The following is a 16257-nucleotide window of genomic DNA, read 5'->3' on the forward strand; positions in this document are numbered from 1 at the left end:
CCTGGGCTACTGGGCGTGGTGACCGGTACCTGTGCTACTGGGCGTGGTGGCCGCGTGCAGGAGTGGCAGGTAGCTTTGGTAAGCGAGGCACTCACATTTGCTGGGGAGAGAAAGCTTTCAGAGTAAAGCAAGAACAGGAACTTAAATGACTGGTGACGCCGCAGCAACCCCTTTTAGAGGGAGGGAGCGGGGCAGCCAGTGCTGGCTGGAGGGATGATGTAAAGGCTTCTGGGGGTGAGAGAGAGCGCTGCCTAGAGACACCAGAATGAATGTTTGAAAGCATATGGCATTATAGAGCTTAATGTTTAACTTATCAACTGGTCAATCAGCTGACAGCTGAAGTCAGTGCTGGGTACTGAACTTGTCTGGGTTTGCCGTCTGTCAGCATGATAGCACACATAGTCAGAGTGTCACGCACATGCTAGCAGTTGCATGTCCATCCATCGGCGGTAGCTCGTGTCAGTCGTGTCCGAGACAGTTTCAACTCGTCCTCAGATTTGGTTGTAGCTGTTCTTGAGTGGCAATGTCTGATATGGCTGCCCAAGCCCAGAGTTGTATGGAAGTGTCGAGGGCATTTTGGGCAGGGCAGGGTGGGTGGAGAGCGCGGCTGGAGGAGCCGCTCTTTACGTCTCCGTGTCTTTGCTTCCTCCTCGCAACGGCGTAGGTTTTCCATATGGCTTGTCCCCCGAGTGATGCATTGCCTCCACCCCGTGCGGTCTTCGTTGAGAGTTTCCCAATTAGCATGGTCAATGTTGCAGCGAAGGAGAGTGGCCTTCAGTTGGTCGTGAAATTGTCGCTTAGGTGCTCCTCGGGATCTTGTGCCATGTTTAAGTTGTGAGAACAGGATCTGGTAGGGGAGTCGAGTTGTGGGCATTCTCCTAACGTGTCCTGCCCAGCGAAGGCGGAGTCGTGCCATCGTAGTCTCGATGCTGGGGAGGCTGGCTCAGAGACAGACAGTTTCATTTGGGACGAGATCTTGCCATTTGCACAAATAGCCTTTGCGTGAATTTGTTTAAGGTGGATCACAGGTTGCTACCTGAGACCCACGCACTTGGGCACCTGCCTTCTCCAGCAGCACCATGGAGGATGGAGATGTGCTGAGTTTGGTTGGGGTGCTTGCAGCGAACTGCCGGAATACTTGATTACAGTCAAGGTCCGCCTTAAACCACGCCAGCCCGCCTGCTGCCGCTCTCATCCGCCAGTTAAATGGCAACTGCCGTTGGAGTCTTCAAGTTCTAAACCCTTGTAGCTCAAGGGCTCACTCAGTTTTGTGGCACCGCCGTACTCGCCAGTCACAGAGTGAGTAGTAACGGCCACCTGTGCACTTTTTCTTGGTTTTAGGTTGGGTCCACTGTCCTGGATATGACACTAAACTGCATCCAGGCAGAGCGGGGAGTTGCATGTAGAAACCATATATTTCCACAATATACTTGTAGCTATAGTGTCTTTGTGCTAAAATGTCAAACATGGTGTGTTGATGCAACCACATGCTGCAGGTGTACCAGGTACTGCATGCCTTTCCCTGCTCTCTTTCCCTGCTCTCTTTCCCCCGTCTTCAGCGCCTATGTCTAATAAAGACAAAAACATTAACAAATATATTAAAGAACAGCAGTGGTGCAGGTGTAGCCTTAGTTCTCTGTGGTCCCAGATGTAGGAGGAAAGGTGATCCACCTTGTGGAGCGGGCACCACCTCCACCATCCCAGCCTGGTTCTGGGTCAGGAGGCACTTCAGCCGACAGCGGGCCGTCCTCATCCTCCCAGGGAACGTCACAAGTGCCTCCACATGATCGCAACGCCAACAGCTACGTAATGCTCGGCACATTCAACCTTCCTGTAAACATCATGGACCCCCAGCAGATACAGGTAAGCCTCCACTGGGACGTCACATCAGTCTGTTTACAGGTCCTGAGGGGCATCGCTGTATTTGTGACAATGGCTGTGTACGGCCACAACGGTACACATTTTTAGATGGTATTTCCAGGGAGAAATGATAGTGCTGCAGTCAGTTGAGTACATGAAATGTCCCACATATAGTTCACCAACAAGTAAAGTTCTGAAGGGAAACCAGAGTGAGATGGAAAGAAAGAAGAGCAACACAAACACCCACTACTGGTGGTCTCAGAGATGTGGGCAGTGGGAGTTTGTAAAGCTGTTAACACGCAGTTCAGAGAGCCATAAATGGGGCACAATGCACCAAAATCTCTTTCAGTTTAAGATTTTTGGCAAGATAGAGGAATTTATTAAATAAAAGCCCATCGTCTCTGGTTCTGCTGCACTCATTTATACCTTATTATTTCTCATGAGTCCAACAATAACATTTGGCTGCAGCACAGAGTCAGTGGACTGTTGTTTTAATGTCAGAAGTCTTTCTTGATTATTTCTGATCTACCGGAGCATGCATTTATCTAAAGGGTGATAAACAGCAACTCAGTAAGCCAACATGTGCTTATTTCACTGCACGAGGTAAAAAGAACATTCACTGTTAAGCAGAAACATAGCTTGCATGTAGAGGAGGATCGAGGAGAGGAATGCAGCCGTCTGCGTCTCCACAGGCACCACTGCTGGTGGATCATTAAAGGAATGCAACAGATACATGGCACCACAGAAAATCCCACGTAATGACTTGGTGCAGCTAGCATAAACAGTAATGATGTAGGGTCACATGCCGCTGGTCTGCTGGCCGCTATTCTTCTGTTTATAACAGCAGAGACACTGCCAAGGTGCGTTTAGGTGGAAAAGGACAGTTTGGACAGTTCTGTTATTTATTTCTTTTTTTGGTAACACGATCAGTAGCATTTCTCTGAAAGCAGAATATGCCAAATTAGAATTGTCCACTGTGTAGGATGGTCCGATGGCCCAGTTCTAGTTTGGATGCTTAGCATTGTCTCCAAAAGTTCCTCAAGTGTGTTCCTCATTCCTCTGATGTAGATGTCAGTCCAGCAGATGGTGTCTGGGATGGGAGAGAATGCCAGGAATGCCAGAGTCACAACCAGCACCGGGGTAAGATACTGTTCCTGCTCATTTTAAACAGCCCACATTACGGTGAAGTGTTTCGTTCGTTGTCACCTTTTCTGTTGCAGAGCAACGGGTCTGTGAATGTGCACATTGATATGGACCAACCGGTGCAGAGTGAGCCCAGGCTGAGGCTGGTGCTCGCTGAGAACCTGCTGAGAGACGTCAATGATGTCATCCACAGGATGGAGGTGAGAGTTGCACCTTCACATGACTGTAACAGCAGAACCCACAGAAGTCCTCAGCGATCAGGACCGAGCTGCCTGCTGCCTCCTGTCTGCTTTCAGAGTCGGCCGAGTGAGCCGGCCTCCCAGACCGAGACGGCGTCTGCCGCTGCTGCTCCTCCTCCTCCCTCGTCTTCGTCTACCACCTCTACTCCCTCTCCTTCTGCTCAGCCCATGGACACCTCCCCACCTCCAACAACTCCCCCACCTCCACCCTCTTCATCAGCACAGTCGGAGGGACCAACACCACAACCTGGACCCAAGTGAGACAAATTCTCACTCTTGTGCCTCATGACTGATGGTTCAACCGAGAGATACAGAAAAGAACAGAAAATGATTTAGCATAGAGTTCCTGCAGATAGTTCCTGATCTGCAGCAGATTAGAGGAGTTTACTCTCATAGAAATGTGTATTTAATGTGTGAACTACTATGAGGTGCATGTTTCTGTCCTGATACCGAGTGATGCCGTGTCTCTGTTTCACCATCAGGATGTGGCTGTGTTTGATTGTGACTAGTTTTGCCTTTCTGTCCTGCTCCAGCCACCCCAGCCCAGCTGAGCTAGCAGAGATGTTGTCTGAGCTGCGTAGGGTGGAGGAGCGGCTGCAGCCATTCATCCAGAGAGCTCACACCATCCTGGAGACAGCCACCACCGCAGAATACAACAATAATACAGTAGGATTCAAACAGCTGAATTATAAAGTGTCAGGCAATCGTAAGTCCAAAAACAATGCTTTTTATTCAAGTGTTGGGTATTGATTAGGGCTGCCACTGCTTCACAGTCACATTAAAACTATTACACATGCAGTGAACTGCAGCTGCGTTTTGTTGCTCCTCTCTGTAGTTTAAAACCAGAAATACTCCCCATTGCAAGCATCTGATCAGCACAGCTTTGTTCACTGGTGTCCTTAATCAGATTTGTGACAAAATGAACAAAAAGGCATCAAACAAAAATAAGAAACAGGAAACAGCCAGAGCCTCAGAGCCTTGTGTCAGAGCTACTAACAGCGCTGCTGTAGGGTTATACCCATAACAGTGTAGGTTCATACTTCAAAAATCTACATATTTCATCAGTTCAATGCAAAATCGTTCAAAGGCAACAATGCAGGGTATCAGATGGACCTTTACAATCATTTCCTGTAGGATTCTTTTAAATGAATATATATCCTTTATAATTAATGCACTCCTGAACTCCTGTACGCATGCATCAGAGGGCAGTGAAGCTAAAATGAAAACAATAAAATGTTGCTCCTGGAGTTAAAGTAGCACTAACAGTATGCTTTTTTTTTAAGGCTGTTGTTCACAAAGCTAGTGTTGTTGTGTTACAGGAGCGAGAGGAGGACCAGCGAACCCTCATCCTGACATGGGAGTGTCTCCGTCTCCTTGGTAACGCCCTAGTGGCCCTCAGCGACCTGCGACTGAACCTCATGAGCCCCGTGCCACGCCACCTGCACGTGGTCCGGCCTTTTTCCCACTACGCCACCCCGGTCACTCTCCCTGGAGCGGTGCACCACCACATCCCAGTGCAAGTATGTGACTCCAGGCAGGTTGTAGCTATTCATGCAGAGCTCTGCTGTAGTCACACTGACTGTTCCTGCACCTCCACCCACAGATGAACCTGGGCGCCACAGTGACTGTTGCTGCTAACAGCACTGAAGGACAAGCCCCGCCCACCCAGCCGGCCAGCCAGTCGGAGCAGGCAGGTCAGGGACAGACCTCCCCCCCACAGACTACCCCGTCCAATCAGCAGGCTGGACAGGGACAGGCTGGCCCCCGGGTCATCAGGATCAGCCACCAGGCAGTCCCGGTGGTCATGATGCAGATGAACACGGACGGTGTGTTGTCCCCTACCCGCCACTGATTGAATGCTCCCATACATCAAACATTTGTGCCTCCTAGTGCTGCTGGTAGTGCATTGTGCATCCTCTGTGCACTGCTGCCACAAGCATTCGCTGAGGGAATAAAGAATGGCAGCGCATTTACAAGACGTTTCCCCAGTGTTTGCTGAATGACGGCTCTGATGCTGCTGCAATGTGCTTTTGTGGAGAGTGAAGTCCTGGCAGTTACTGTAGGAGTGTTTCATGTGTGTTTGTGTGTATGTTCAGGTCCCAGTCCAAACCCTGCAGCAGCTGGACAGCAAATGCCCGGACAGCCAGGTAAAGGCCGGCTGATAGTATGTTTAGTCAGCTGTGAGTCATTTCATCTCTCATCGTCTAATTTGTAATACAATTTCTGCTTGACCATCTCTGATAATGGTGAAGTTTTAGCTTTATGTAACAAATACTTTGAGATAAAAGCTTTTACAAATCTCCTGTCGACCGTCTTTCAGCACCTTTTCTCACATTGAAAGTTGAAAGTCACGGATAAGAAGAACACTGATGTTGCAGAAATCAGCTGGTGATGTTCTCTAAACCATGTCGCTGCATGTCATCATAATACGAAGCAGGAATCCCTGTTCAGATGAAATACATGAGCACAAAAATGGAACAAAGTTTTGTTGACTGAGCAGATATGACAAGCTGCTAGCACAGAAACCACAGCATCGCTAGATATTCTAGTCGAAGCAGAACAGAGTTCTGGTTTTCCCATTTAAGTAACACGTTTGTTGAATGTGGGGATATCGGCCCATTTTCAGGTTTTAATCTGTGACAGTTTCTGAGATACGGTTTCCTGAGTAAAGTCAGTGTGTGAAAAAACGTGCTGACAGTGGGTTGATGGGTCATTTTTTAAAGATATCCCAGACAGGACTTGATGTATCAGTTGACATTCTCATGGGCATCATTTTAAGTATTCATAGCTTATGGTAAAACACAAACTTGGCCGGTCAGAGGTGGCTGAGCAGAACACCCGATGATCTGAGACGGACTGACTCCTATGCGACATCCCAGTGCAGCTGTGTGAAACCTTCCAATGTCCACATGATGGTTCTCCTGGTTACAACAGTTCAGTTCAACATACTAGCTCTCCTGTGTCCCCTTCCAGGTGCCCTTCCCCCTGACTTCATGAGAAACCTCATGCAGCAGATCAGCCAGTACGCTGCTGCTGTAGCTACCAGCGCCGCCACTGCTGCTGCCACTGGCCAGCCGGTTCCGCCCCAGCCCACCCCTCCTGGTTACAGCTCCACAGCCAACTCCTCAACTACTACCACGGGGCCCAACACACCCACCACCACCCCTACTGCCCCCCCTCCACCTCCCCATGCTGGACCCCAGCCCCAGGCCAGGGTTGTGTTCAGCCGACCACCCTTTGCGCCCAACATGCCCCCTCCAGCCTTCAGCACCCGGGGAACCACCATCAATGTGAGGGCTGCCATGCCAGGCCAGCAGCCGGGACAGGTGGGAATAACGCTCAGGTACTGGCTTCCTGTTTTTCTTCAGGCTGATTGTCAGTGTTCACTAAACATCTGTCTCATAGGCTTTCAACCCTGCTGCTCTCAACCAGATGATCAGTGGACTGGTTGGACAGCTTCTGCTGCCAGGACAAATGGGTAAGCTTTCCACATGGTACGTTTTGATCTTGACTTTAGCTTTCTTCTTTAATTATTACAGTTAGAAAATAAAACATGAATCTTTTTTTTCTTCTAGCTGGTCAAACAGTCCCATCCTCTTCCTCCTCCACATCCACATCCTCCTCCTCTTCCTCTTCTTCCTCCTCCTCCTCCTTTTCTTTCTCCACCTCTGGTCCAACACCTCCACCTGCTGCTACCCCGAACCAAACTGAGACCAACACCAGTGAGGCCCCGTTACAGGAGATGCCCCCAGACCTCAGCCAGCTGCTGGGTTCTCTGCTGGGGGTAGCTGGTGGAACTGGTGCAGGGCCTGTAGGGGCCCCCTCAATAACCGTCACTACATCTGGGGTCCCAGCCTTCATCCAGGGAGTGACTGAGTTCATGCAGCAGGTCAGTGAGACTGGCTGTGGATGCTACTGAATGGACATGTTAGTTTCATGAGTAGAGCAGCCTGCACACAGCTCGTGTGAAGAAAGAGACTTCTGGAACTGCATATACTCTTCAAGAATGTGTTGAAATAGACTTACCTCTAATAATAATCTAAGCAGAATGATTTTATTTGATAGATCTGACCATAAAAGCTGTTGTGGGACTTCTTCGCTCTCCTCATCAGCTTGAGCCAGAGCAACAGACGATGGTGATGACCGTAGACTGATCAGGGCTGTCCTCCATATTCACAGGTTAAACCCTGTTTCAGCCACGCTAGCATGAACTACAGATATTCATCCCATTAAAAACTCACCTTCACTTCTTGCTGATGACATCCCCGAAGCATTTTCTCATTCAGACTCTTTTAGCCTTTGGTTGTGTTTTTCTCTAATTGTTGTGAGCATTACAGCCAGTGTTTGCTACGCAGTCTTCGTTTTCTTTCCATTTGTTTTCCCGTGAAACTATGTGAGGTGGTCTTCCTCTGACATGTTGATCTTTATGTTCTGTAGGGTGTCGTGTACCATTAGTTTAGACGGTAAAGAGAGAAGAACCTCTGAAGTGTGATGCAGCCTGTCACTATCAGCCTATCTGCTGTGTCACACTCTGCAGACAGTCCTGTGCTCGGAGTCGTACCTACAGACAGCGTGAGGACAACTAGGGACACTGAATGGCTGTTCTGAGCCCGATACACAGCGACTGTAGTCTCGTACCTTTCGGACTCCTGCAGCACTGTCCTACTTGCAAAAAGAATAGAATAGAATAGAAAAATACTTTTTTTATCCCAGGCCTGGGAAATTACTGTCATACAGCAGCAGCAAGAAAAACACCAATCACAACAGAAAAGAGCTAAAGTTAAATACTGTTTAAAAAATAAAGTGAAATTAAAATAAAATAAATGAAATAACTGTACAAAATGTGGAAATTGAACAAACAGTGCAAAGACAGAGGGTTTTACAGAGCAGAAAGCTGAGAACGCTCTGTGTTGTTCAGGGTTACTGCTCTGGGTTCCGGTACCGGTCCTTGTACAGCGGAGCTGAATCAGTCTGTTTGAGAAGGAGCTCCGCTGCCTGTCCAGAAGGGGGTGGAGAGGGTGGTCGGGCTGATCCAGAACAGATAACAGCTTGTTCAGAGACCTCCCCTCCACCACCGCCTCCATGGTGTCCGGTTTGCAGCCGGTACCGGAGCCAGCCTTCCTGATCAGTTTGTTCAGGCTGTTGGTGTCGCCGGCTCCGATGCTGCCTCCCCCAGCAGACTACAGCAGAGAACACTGGCAACAACAGACTGATAAAAAATGTTCCACATGTTGCTGCACACGCCGAAGGATCTCAGCTTCCTCAGGAAGTAGAGTCTGCTCATCCCCTTCTTGTATACAGCCTCGGTGTTGATCCTCCAGTTCAGTCTGCTGTCAGTGTGGACGCCCAGGTACCTGTAGTACAACATCTCTACCTTACACAGCTGGCTCAGACAGAGGTGTCAAATGGAGGACAAATAAGACTTGAAATGTAAAAATACGCTTTTCTTGCACCAGCTGTACTAGATTAACCCAAAAGCCTGCTGTTCCCTCAGACACGCAGCTGAAACACTTCCTGCCTAACCGTAGCCCTACACACTGTTTCAGAGAAAATAGCAAAGCTCGGTACAGCAGAACTGCATATATCTGTCCAAAGGTCTTCTCCCTCCGTCTTAGACAAATAAGGTTTAGTACCAGTGTTAGGAAAGCCATCACCACGTCTCCCTCTGGAGGGCAGAGAGGCTGACATTATCTTCACAGAGCCTCACTCCTGGTTTTTTTCATTTCCAGGCCCAACCCATCTTTTCTCCACCCCCTCCTCCCTCTGGTACCACTCCTGCTCCCGGGGCAGGGCCCAACCCAACCCCCAACCCCACCGCAGCAGCAGCAGCTGCCGCCGAAGCCCTCAACCCGGAGCTGTTCACCGGCATCGTCCGGGGCGTCCTGACCACCATGATGGGCTCTCTGGGCCAAGCTCAGAACGACACAGAGAGCATTGCCCAGTTCATGCAGAGGTTGTCTCAGGCAACCAACATCTTCATCAGCCCTGAGGACCCTACAGGTGAGTACCACCTGTCACCAAACAACACAGCAGACCATGAGGTTATTATATATTTAAATTGTGATTCCCAGGGTTCTTTGGAGAGCTGCTGATGTTGGTGTGCCAGACGTTCACCATGTCCGACCTGGTGATGCTGCTTCATGGCCAGCACCAGCCTCTGGGCCGCATCCAGCCTCAGCTGTCCCAGTTCTTCACCCAGAACTACCTCAACGGCAGAGAGCCCACCGATGAGAACATTGCTGTCAGTACCACTCACCATGAATGTTATTCTGTCGGTAACTTCTGGGGGATTGTCAGTCTCCAAACACTGAAGTGTATTTAGAACTAGATGCAGCCATCTGACTCTCGTTCTTGGTCCTGTTCTCCATCACTTGTCTGCTATATTTTGTGTACCTGACCAATAACTGGTGCATTCTTTTGTTTTTCTGTCCACAGGCTGCTGCTGACAGTCTTGTAAATGAACTGGAGGAGTACATCACCGAGAGCTTTGTAAGTCACTGAGGTCCACTGCTCCTAAGTTATCGCCAGGTACCAAAAAGCATGTGATTAAATGCTGCAGCCTTTAGTCACGCTACCATGAATGAGGTGGGAAAACAACAGACATCTGGCTGTTCTTGGTTTGTCCTTGTAACCCTCTGAGCTCTCAGCAGTTTCTGTGCATTATGTGCTCCTGTCACATAAGGTCCTGCACCTCGATGGACACAGCACAACCTTTGCTACAAGCACAGCGAACGAGGAATGTCTTCTGTGCACTACGACACATTTACAATACCATTACATACATCTACTCTTGAAGCTGCTGTAGCCGGCCGTAGTTGGTACCTGTCTTTGAGGCTACAGTGGATTATTTCAGCCTAGTTTGGCAGTAAATGTGTTGTCAGTAATTCAGTAATCTGCTTCTCCACTCCAAACAGAGAGAGTCTTCAGTCACAGTGCTGGAAGGCGTCGACATCACTCAGACCAACATGTCTTTCTTCAGGCAGCAGCTGATGCACATCGCTGCACATATTCTGCGCTGCACTGGTAAACCTGACTTTGCTCCATTAGCGTTCAAGTGTGGGCTGTTCTCCTCCTAATAATCTACATACGACTACTGATGATCAATAAAGTTCTGTCTAGTCTGATCTCATGTCACGTGAATGAGCAACATTTGAAAGCTTTTGGTGCTCCATTGATATTTCCTCTCATCCAGATGACACGTTTGGGCTCCGGTTGCTCCAGATGTGTAACCAAGCCCTGTTTGAGTGTCTCGCCCTGAACCTGCACTGCCTGAGAGGAGACCAGAGGGCTCTAACGGCAGTCATCAACCACAGAATAGTGAGTGGAGAGTGCCTGTAAACTCAGGAACCATCTAGAATTTCATCTCAGTCATGACAATACCAACCAGTTTCAGGCAACAAACTCAGAACTGTTTTACTTGTCTTTGGTTGTTATGGCCTTTAGTGAAACCCGTTGTCTCTGTCGTAGACTGTGTGTAAAAGACGGACACAGTCTTTGGGTCTGAAGCCAACGGAGAAGGGCCTGCATTCTTTGTAACAGCCAGCAGGGGGCGAATCGTCTGGTTTCAAAATAATCTGAGTGTAAAGAAGTGTATGAGAAAATAACTGTACTGTTACCTCAGTTTTGTCTCTGATGAGTTCCTGTCCCCAGTCCGGAGCTTCCAGTCTGCTTCAGTACAGAAGAAGGTTGATTTTGTCCCAAACAGAGTGAGATGAAAGGGAGCAGGTCATGTCTAAAGCCGCTCATTATTGTCTGACCAAATGCTAAACCCAACGTTTAGTCACTTTATGTTGTCATTTTTCCATTTAAAATCTGATAAATGTCATCGAAGCAGTTTCAGGCCACTGCTGTTGTCGTCTTTGTGTCCAGCCTGAGCAGAGGCGCTGAATGGTTGGAAAACATAAAGACAGTCGTTCAACATGATTTCGATGGCAGTAGTTACTCCTGGAACTGACGTCCTCCCTCCGTCTGACAGCAACGTTCCAGCTACGTCACAGCTGTGCTGCGTTAGCATTAGCGTTAGCTGACGCTTTCATACATGTTAGCTGCTGCCTGCATTTTCAGAGTTTGGCTCAGCTGTTGTGGCTTTGCGTTTTAATTTGTAGAGACGTTTAATTCATAAATAGTTTTTTCAGTCTGACTTTACTGACGCATCAAACTAAGCATGAACTAATCCAGGAGCTGCTGAGGCTAATTCCACTCATCTTGCAGCTCCCTCAGTAAACTTTTATGGCCCCTTTCTCCATCTTTAACAGTATTGTTTAGAACATGTTTAGTTGTTGATGAAAGGAGTAAAGCGTCTCATCATTTTTCCCCAAGTCAGAGTATTGCTTATATTTAGTGTCATTATGAAACAGAGGATGTCAACAAGTGCTTCTCGTCATAGTTGAAGTCCTTCAAAATGACCAAACTATACATTCCAAGTACAGAGTGCAGCAGTAGGATGGCCACATCAAAGATGAGTAGATCAAAAATCAAACCGGCTCAAAGGAGGGATGTTGCCACAAAGATGCTCAGAATCCAGGAGAACCCGCAGCCATAGCTGTGAGCTAACACCAGTTGTTGTTTCTCCAGCGGAGAATGTCCAGCGACATCAGCCCCAGTCTGGTCAACTGGATGACCAGCATGATGACCATGAGGCTGCAGGTCATTCTGGACCACATCCCCATCACGCAGGAGCAGATCCAGAGCTACATCGTGCACACTCAGGTAATGGACCGCGGCTTTACATGACTTTGCATTTTCCATACAGTCCATTGATTCATGTACATGGATGTACAGAATTATCCCAGTCATCTGTGACAGTTCCTAGATCAGTTTGTTCCAGTCCTAATCCTGACGCCTGGTGGTGCTGCTCTTAGACGCAGCAATGCCTGTGTTCCAACAGCAACCACGTTACCACCAAGTGTTTCTTTGCTGTTTGTCAGTTAAAACTAAAAGCACTCCGTTTGGTCAGATTGGGCTAAAGTGCTTCCAAATCATGAAACATCTGCTGGAAGTCGTGCTGAGTGTCACAGAAGAAGATTTTAAACATTCTCATCCATCTACATGAAACAACTGATTATTTTTCATGACTTTTCTCAAATTGCAGTGAGACCTGGTTAATTGGACACACTGCAGTTACGTGATGCGGTCTTTAGTTTCACTCAGATTTTAAATCCGTTTATCGACCCCACATGTTGTTTCTGTTCCTGGTTTCCGTTAGTTTCTGTGTCGGGTTCCTGCAGGAAACAGTGCACGTGTATGTACATGTATGTTCCTTACAGACAGAGCGGTCCCTCTTATCTGATGGCTGTCACGTGTCACGTTACTGTGGACGGCCCGTCCGAAACAGCTAATAAATATTAGATGGCATTCTTTCACAGAGAGATCAGTCTTCTGCGACTTGCACCCAAGAGCCTGATCGAGCCCAAAGCGCGACGGTAAGCGTGACGTGTGTGAGCGTTTACGTGGACTCCATCTGACATTTCAGCTTCTCTTTTCCTCTAAGTCCCCGTATTTTCCTGCTCTCCTCCTCCAAAGATCGGGGACACCCTCTCACCGGCTGCCGCCACCACAGCGGAGGAGGCCATGTCAGTGTCACACGACACACGGGCGTCGTCACGGGAGACGAGGGTGTTGCCAGGAGACCTGGGAGCTTCGGGCGGAGCGGCGCCGCTGGGTGGCGACATGGCAGCAGCTGGAGCTGAGGGAGGGAGTGAGGAGTCTGCTGGAGAGTCTGAGGCCTGGGCTGCTGCTGTTCCTCCTGTGAGAGCCCTCAGGCTGTTCAACAGTCACCTTTTGTTTTCATGTAGCTCTTACTAGGTTTGCAACAACTGGTTCACAAGTCTGTCAGCTGCATTATGGGCCAGCTGCTTGGGTGAATAACGTCAAAGATGCTGTGAACATTTTACTGTTTTCTGACAACTAATGAAACTATTCATGTAGAACATAATCAACAGCTGCAGCCAAGTCAAGAATGGTCATGTGAACACTCGCATTCAACTTTCTCTGTCAGTACTACGTCTTTATAAGCTGGACATGAGTGGTTTTTGCACCTTCTGAATGTCAACCATTTGCTGCTACTTCAAGACGTTGGGTTCTGCTTTTGTATTGTGTTTAAACTGTGCCCATTCGAGTGCTGTTTAGCTTTGCAGCAGCTAAATCCACGCTGGATTACAACTGAAATGCAGTCGGTAGAATACTGCAGAGTCAAGACGCAGACATACCAGACGTAGTGTCATCCAGCAGTTTTCGTGAAGGTGAATGGAAATGATTCTAAGAGTGAGCTTCAGTGAGAGCAGAGGCCTGCTCATGACTCCACAGTCTTTGCTTCACGTTTCCACCGTCCTCTGACTATCAGTGGAATTAAACAGGGTTCGTGGCAACACACTGATGCTGACGTAACTTTTAAATTCAGTTTTATTTGTATAGTACAGTTTACAACACCTGTCATCACACAGCCTGAACATGGTCAGGTACAGGCCTCACAGGGTTAAACAGAACCAGCAATCCAGAGCTCTGGAGGGGAGGAGGGCAGGGCAGGATAGCAGAGTAAATCAGATGACATCTCGTGTAGGATTTAGGTTGAGTTTCTGGATGCTACACTTGTGTCCATAGTGGCCATAGAGAGATTCCTGAGATGAGGACCAAATCCAGCCGCTGCTCTGTGCAGACATGCATTTCAACCAAAGCTAGGATTAGTTAGTCTTTATGTCAGGGTTCCTACGCAAGTATGGAAAGTATGGAAAATGGAAACTATTGTATGGAAAAATATTCATGTTTCCAAGACTGTTACCACTGTTCTGTTTTCTAAAACCTACAATTATGAATATCTAAAAAAAAGAAATGGATCTATTTGCCCTGAGCAGCGCAGCTAAGATGTTTCTGTGTGAGCACACAGTCGGCTACGCGTTCATATAACAGATCCATGGCTACGTGTTCATATCACAGATCCATGGCTACGCGTTCATATAACAGATCCATGGCTACATGTTCATATCACAGATCCATGGCTACGCGTTCATATCGTAGATCCATGGCTACGCGTTCATATCATAGATCCATGGCTACACGTTCATATCATAGATCCATGGCTACGCGTTCATATCATAGATCCATGGCTACGCGTTCATATCACAGATCCATGGCTGACATTTCCAACATGGGGGAGGCGGCGGTTGGGAGTCATATGCAGGAGAAAAAACACTGTCGTCTCGTCACCTCATCCTCTGACTGAGAGTCACAGCGTTTTTGGCTAAACCCAGCATGAGACCAAGTCCCACAACATCAAGTGAACTAAGTTCACTATTTGAGTTTTTTTTTTTTTACCGAGAAGTCTGGAAAAAGTATGGAATTTTGAAATTTCAAATGTGTAGGAACCCTGTTATGTGCAAGAGTCCCTCTGTGGGTTTTCCTGCACCGCTGCACTGGAGGGTTATTTAAAAGAGGCTCCTAGTAAATATCCGAACTGGGTGTGTTGTAGGAATGGGTGCCTATCATCAGGTGCGACATGATGACCCAGAGGAAGATGAAGGCTCAGCCGCCGCTGTCCGACGCCTACCTGCACGGCATGCCAGCAAAACGCAGAAAGGTACTCCGATCTGTTGTAACTTTGATTTTTGGTATGACTTGAAGGTGTCACATGTCTAACTGTGTTTGTGTGTGTTCAGACGGGACAGGGTGCTGGAAGCCTCCTCTCCATCTCTGACGCAGTGAGCCAAGCAGCCCGGACGGCCGGAGTGAAGCCCATCACGTCTGGGGAGCGGCTGCAGGACGACCTGGAGACGCAGGAGCTGAAGGAAGCGTATGCAGAGCAGGTAGCCCAGCCTTACACCCTGCACATCGTTTAAGCTCATCATGACCAAAGGCCGGCCCCCTTGCTTTCATAGATTGGACCATGATCGGAACCAGAATCAGATTTATTGCCAGGGTGAGTTTCCACAATACGAGGAAGTAGTTCTGGTGGGTCGGTGCAACAATACATATACAGTGAGGTCCGATGTGCAAGATATAAATATAGAAATAGCTGAAATATAAAAGTCAATAAAAATGTATGTAGGAGTGCCAAGCAGAAGCAAAAAAACTGCAGAGAAGAATTAAGTTAAATTAAAATAAGAAGCATCAAACTGTAGTTATGTATGTACTGGTCTTTACATCTGGACAGATGATCAGAAGAGTGCAGGTCGAAGGCTTGGAGGTCCAACATGACCGATAACAGTCTGAAAGTGAAGATAAAGCAGAGTGTCTGATTTCCTGCTTCATCTCTAAACTTGCACTCTCTCTAGTAAATGTGATGCTAGTGGCTGTAAATCAGTCGTTTACCAGCGTGTTGCCCACTTCCATACAAGTACCTGAGATGATCACACCACTGGAACATTAATGCAAAAATGATCTCAAGTTTCTCATTTAGGGCATTTCTTGGACCTGAGCAAACATTCATTATCATGTTGTAGATCTATACATATATATTTGTGTTTCAGCCTGTTTCACAGTGTGGTGCATAAACATGGACCTGAAATAGAGCACAGGCTTCTGAACCGTCTCAGTACTAACACTTCATTTGCTTGTCAGTGCTAATATCTGAGCTAATATCTTTTGCAAGCTGTGTTTAGTTTGGCCAGACTATTAGAATAGAGTAGAACAATACTTTACAGTCATCAGTAACCGATACAGAGTTAGACAATTAGCATCAAATGCACCTTTTACATGGTACAGATGTGACGGTTTGTTCAACAGCCAAGAGACACCAAACAGGATCAGACAGATGTCGGAAGGTGTTGTTGCTGGTATTTTAAAGGGATAGTTCAGCTTCTTCAGTGGGCATCATGTATGACGTCCATAGTCAGCAGAATGAGTGAACTTAGGAGGAGAAATACAGTTGTTTCCCACAAGGAGGCAGTCTGTCCTCACATGGGACAGCTTGTTAGAAAGCTGGGATGGACCACAGCAAGGCGCACATGTAGCAGAGCGGCTTCTAGCGTACCCTAACACACATACTCATCTTTTTGTGGTTAAAATACATTTTGCTGCTGAA

General features: G+C 47.8%; 1 protein-coding gene across 2 annotated transcripts in view; it reads left to right on the forward strand.

Moving 5' to 3' along the window:
- Window positions 1-16257, forward strand: part of bag6 (BCL2 associated athanogene 6) — a 39443-nt gene that overhangs the window by 20488 nt on the left and 2698 nt on the right. The window contains exons 5-25 of one of the 2 annotated variants that reach the window (XM_008281104.1): window positions 1649-1863; window positions 2929-3000; window positions 3081-3203; window positions 3300-3499; window positions 3776-3908; window positions 4562-4762; window positions 4846-5068; window positions 5339-5389; window positions 6216-6568; window positions 6648-6720; window positions 6818-7131; window positions 8972-9242; window positions 9314-9483; window positions 9678-9731; window positions 10157-10265; window positions 10435-10559; window positions 11817-11951; window positions 12608-12664; window positions 12765-12989; window positions 14707-14814; window positions 14894-15040. In XM_008281104.1, coding sequence (XP_008279326.1) covers window positions 1649-1863; window positions 2929-3000; window positions 3081-3203; window positions 3300-3499; window positions 3776-3908; window positions 4562-4762; window positions 4846-5068; window positions 5339-5389; window positions 6216-6568; window positions 6648-6720; window positions 6818-7131; window positions 8972-9242; window positions 9314-9483; window positions 9678-9731; window positions 10157-10265; window positions 10435-10559; window positions 11817-11951; window positions 12608-12664; window positions 12765-12989; window positions 14707-14814; window positions 14894-15040 — 3359 coding nt within the window. The remainder of the gene's footprint in view (window positions 1-1648; window positions 1864-2928; window positions 3001-3080; window positions 3204-3299; window positions 3500-3775; window positions 3909-4561; window positions 4763-4845; window positions 5069-5338; window positions 5390-6215; window positions 6569-6647; window positions 6721-6817; window positions 7132-8971; window positions 9243-9313; window positions 9484-9677; window positions 9732-10156; window positions 10266-10434; window positions 10560-11816; window positions 11952-12607; window positions 12665-12764; window positions 12990-14706; window positions 14815-14893; window positions 15041-16257) is intronic. The other variant, XM_008281105.1, reaches the window with a different exon arrangement.

The sequence above is a fragment of the Stegastes partitus genome, unplaced genomic scaffold (genome assembly GCF_000690725.1).
Source record: "Stegastes partitus isolate 25-593 unplaced genomic scaffold, Stegastes_partitus-1.0.2 Scaffold222, whole genome shotgun sequence".
Taxonomy (NCBI): Eukaryota; Metazoa; Chordata; class Actinopteri; family Pomacentridae; genus Stegastes; species Stegastes partitus.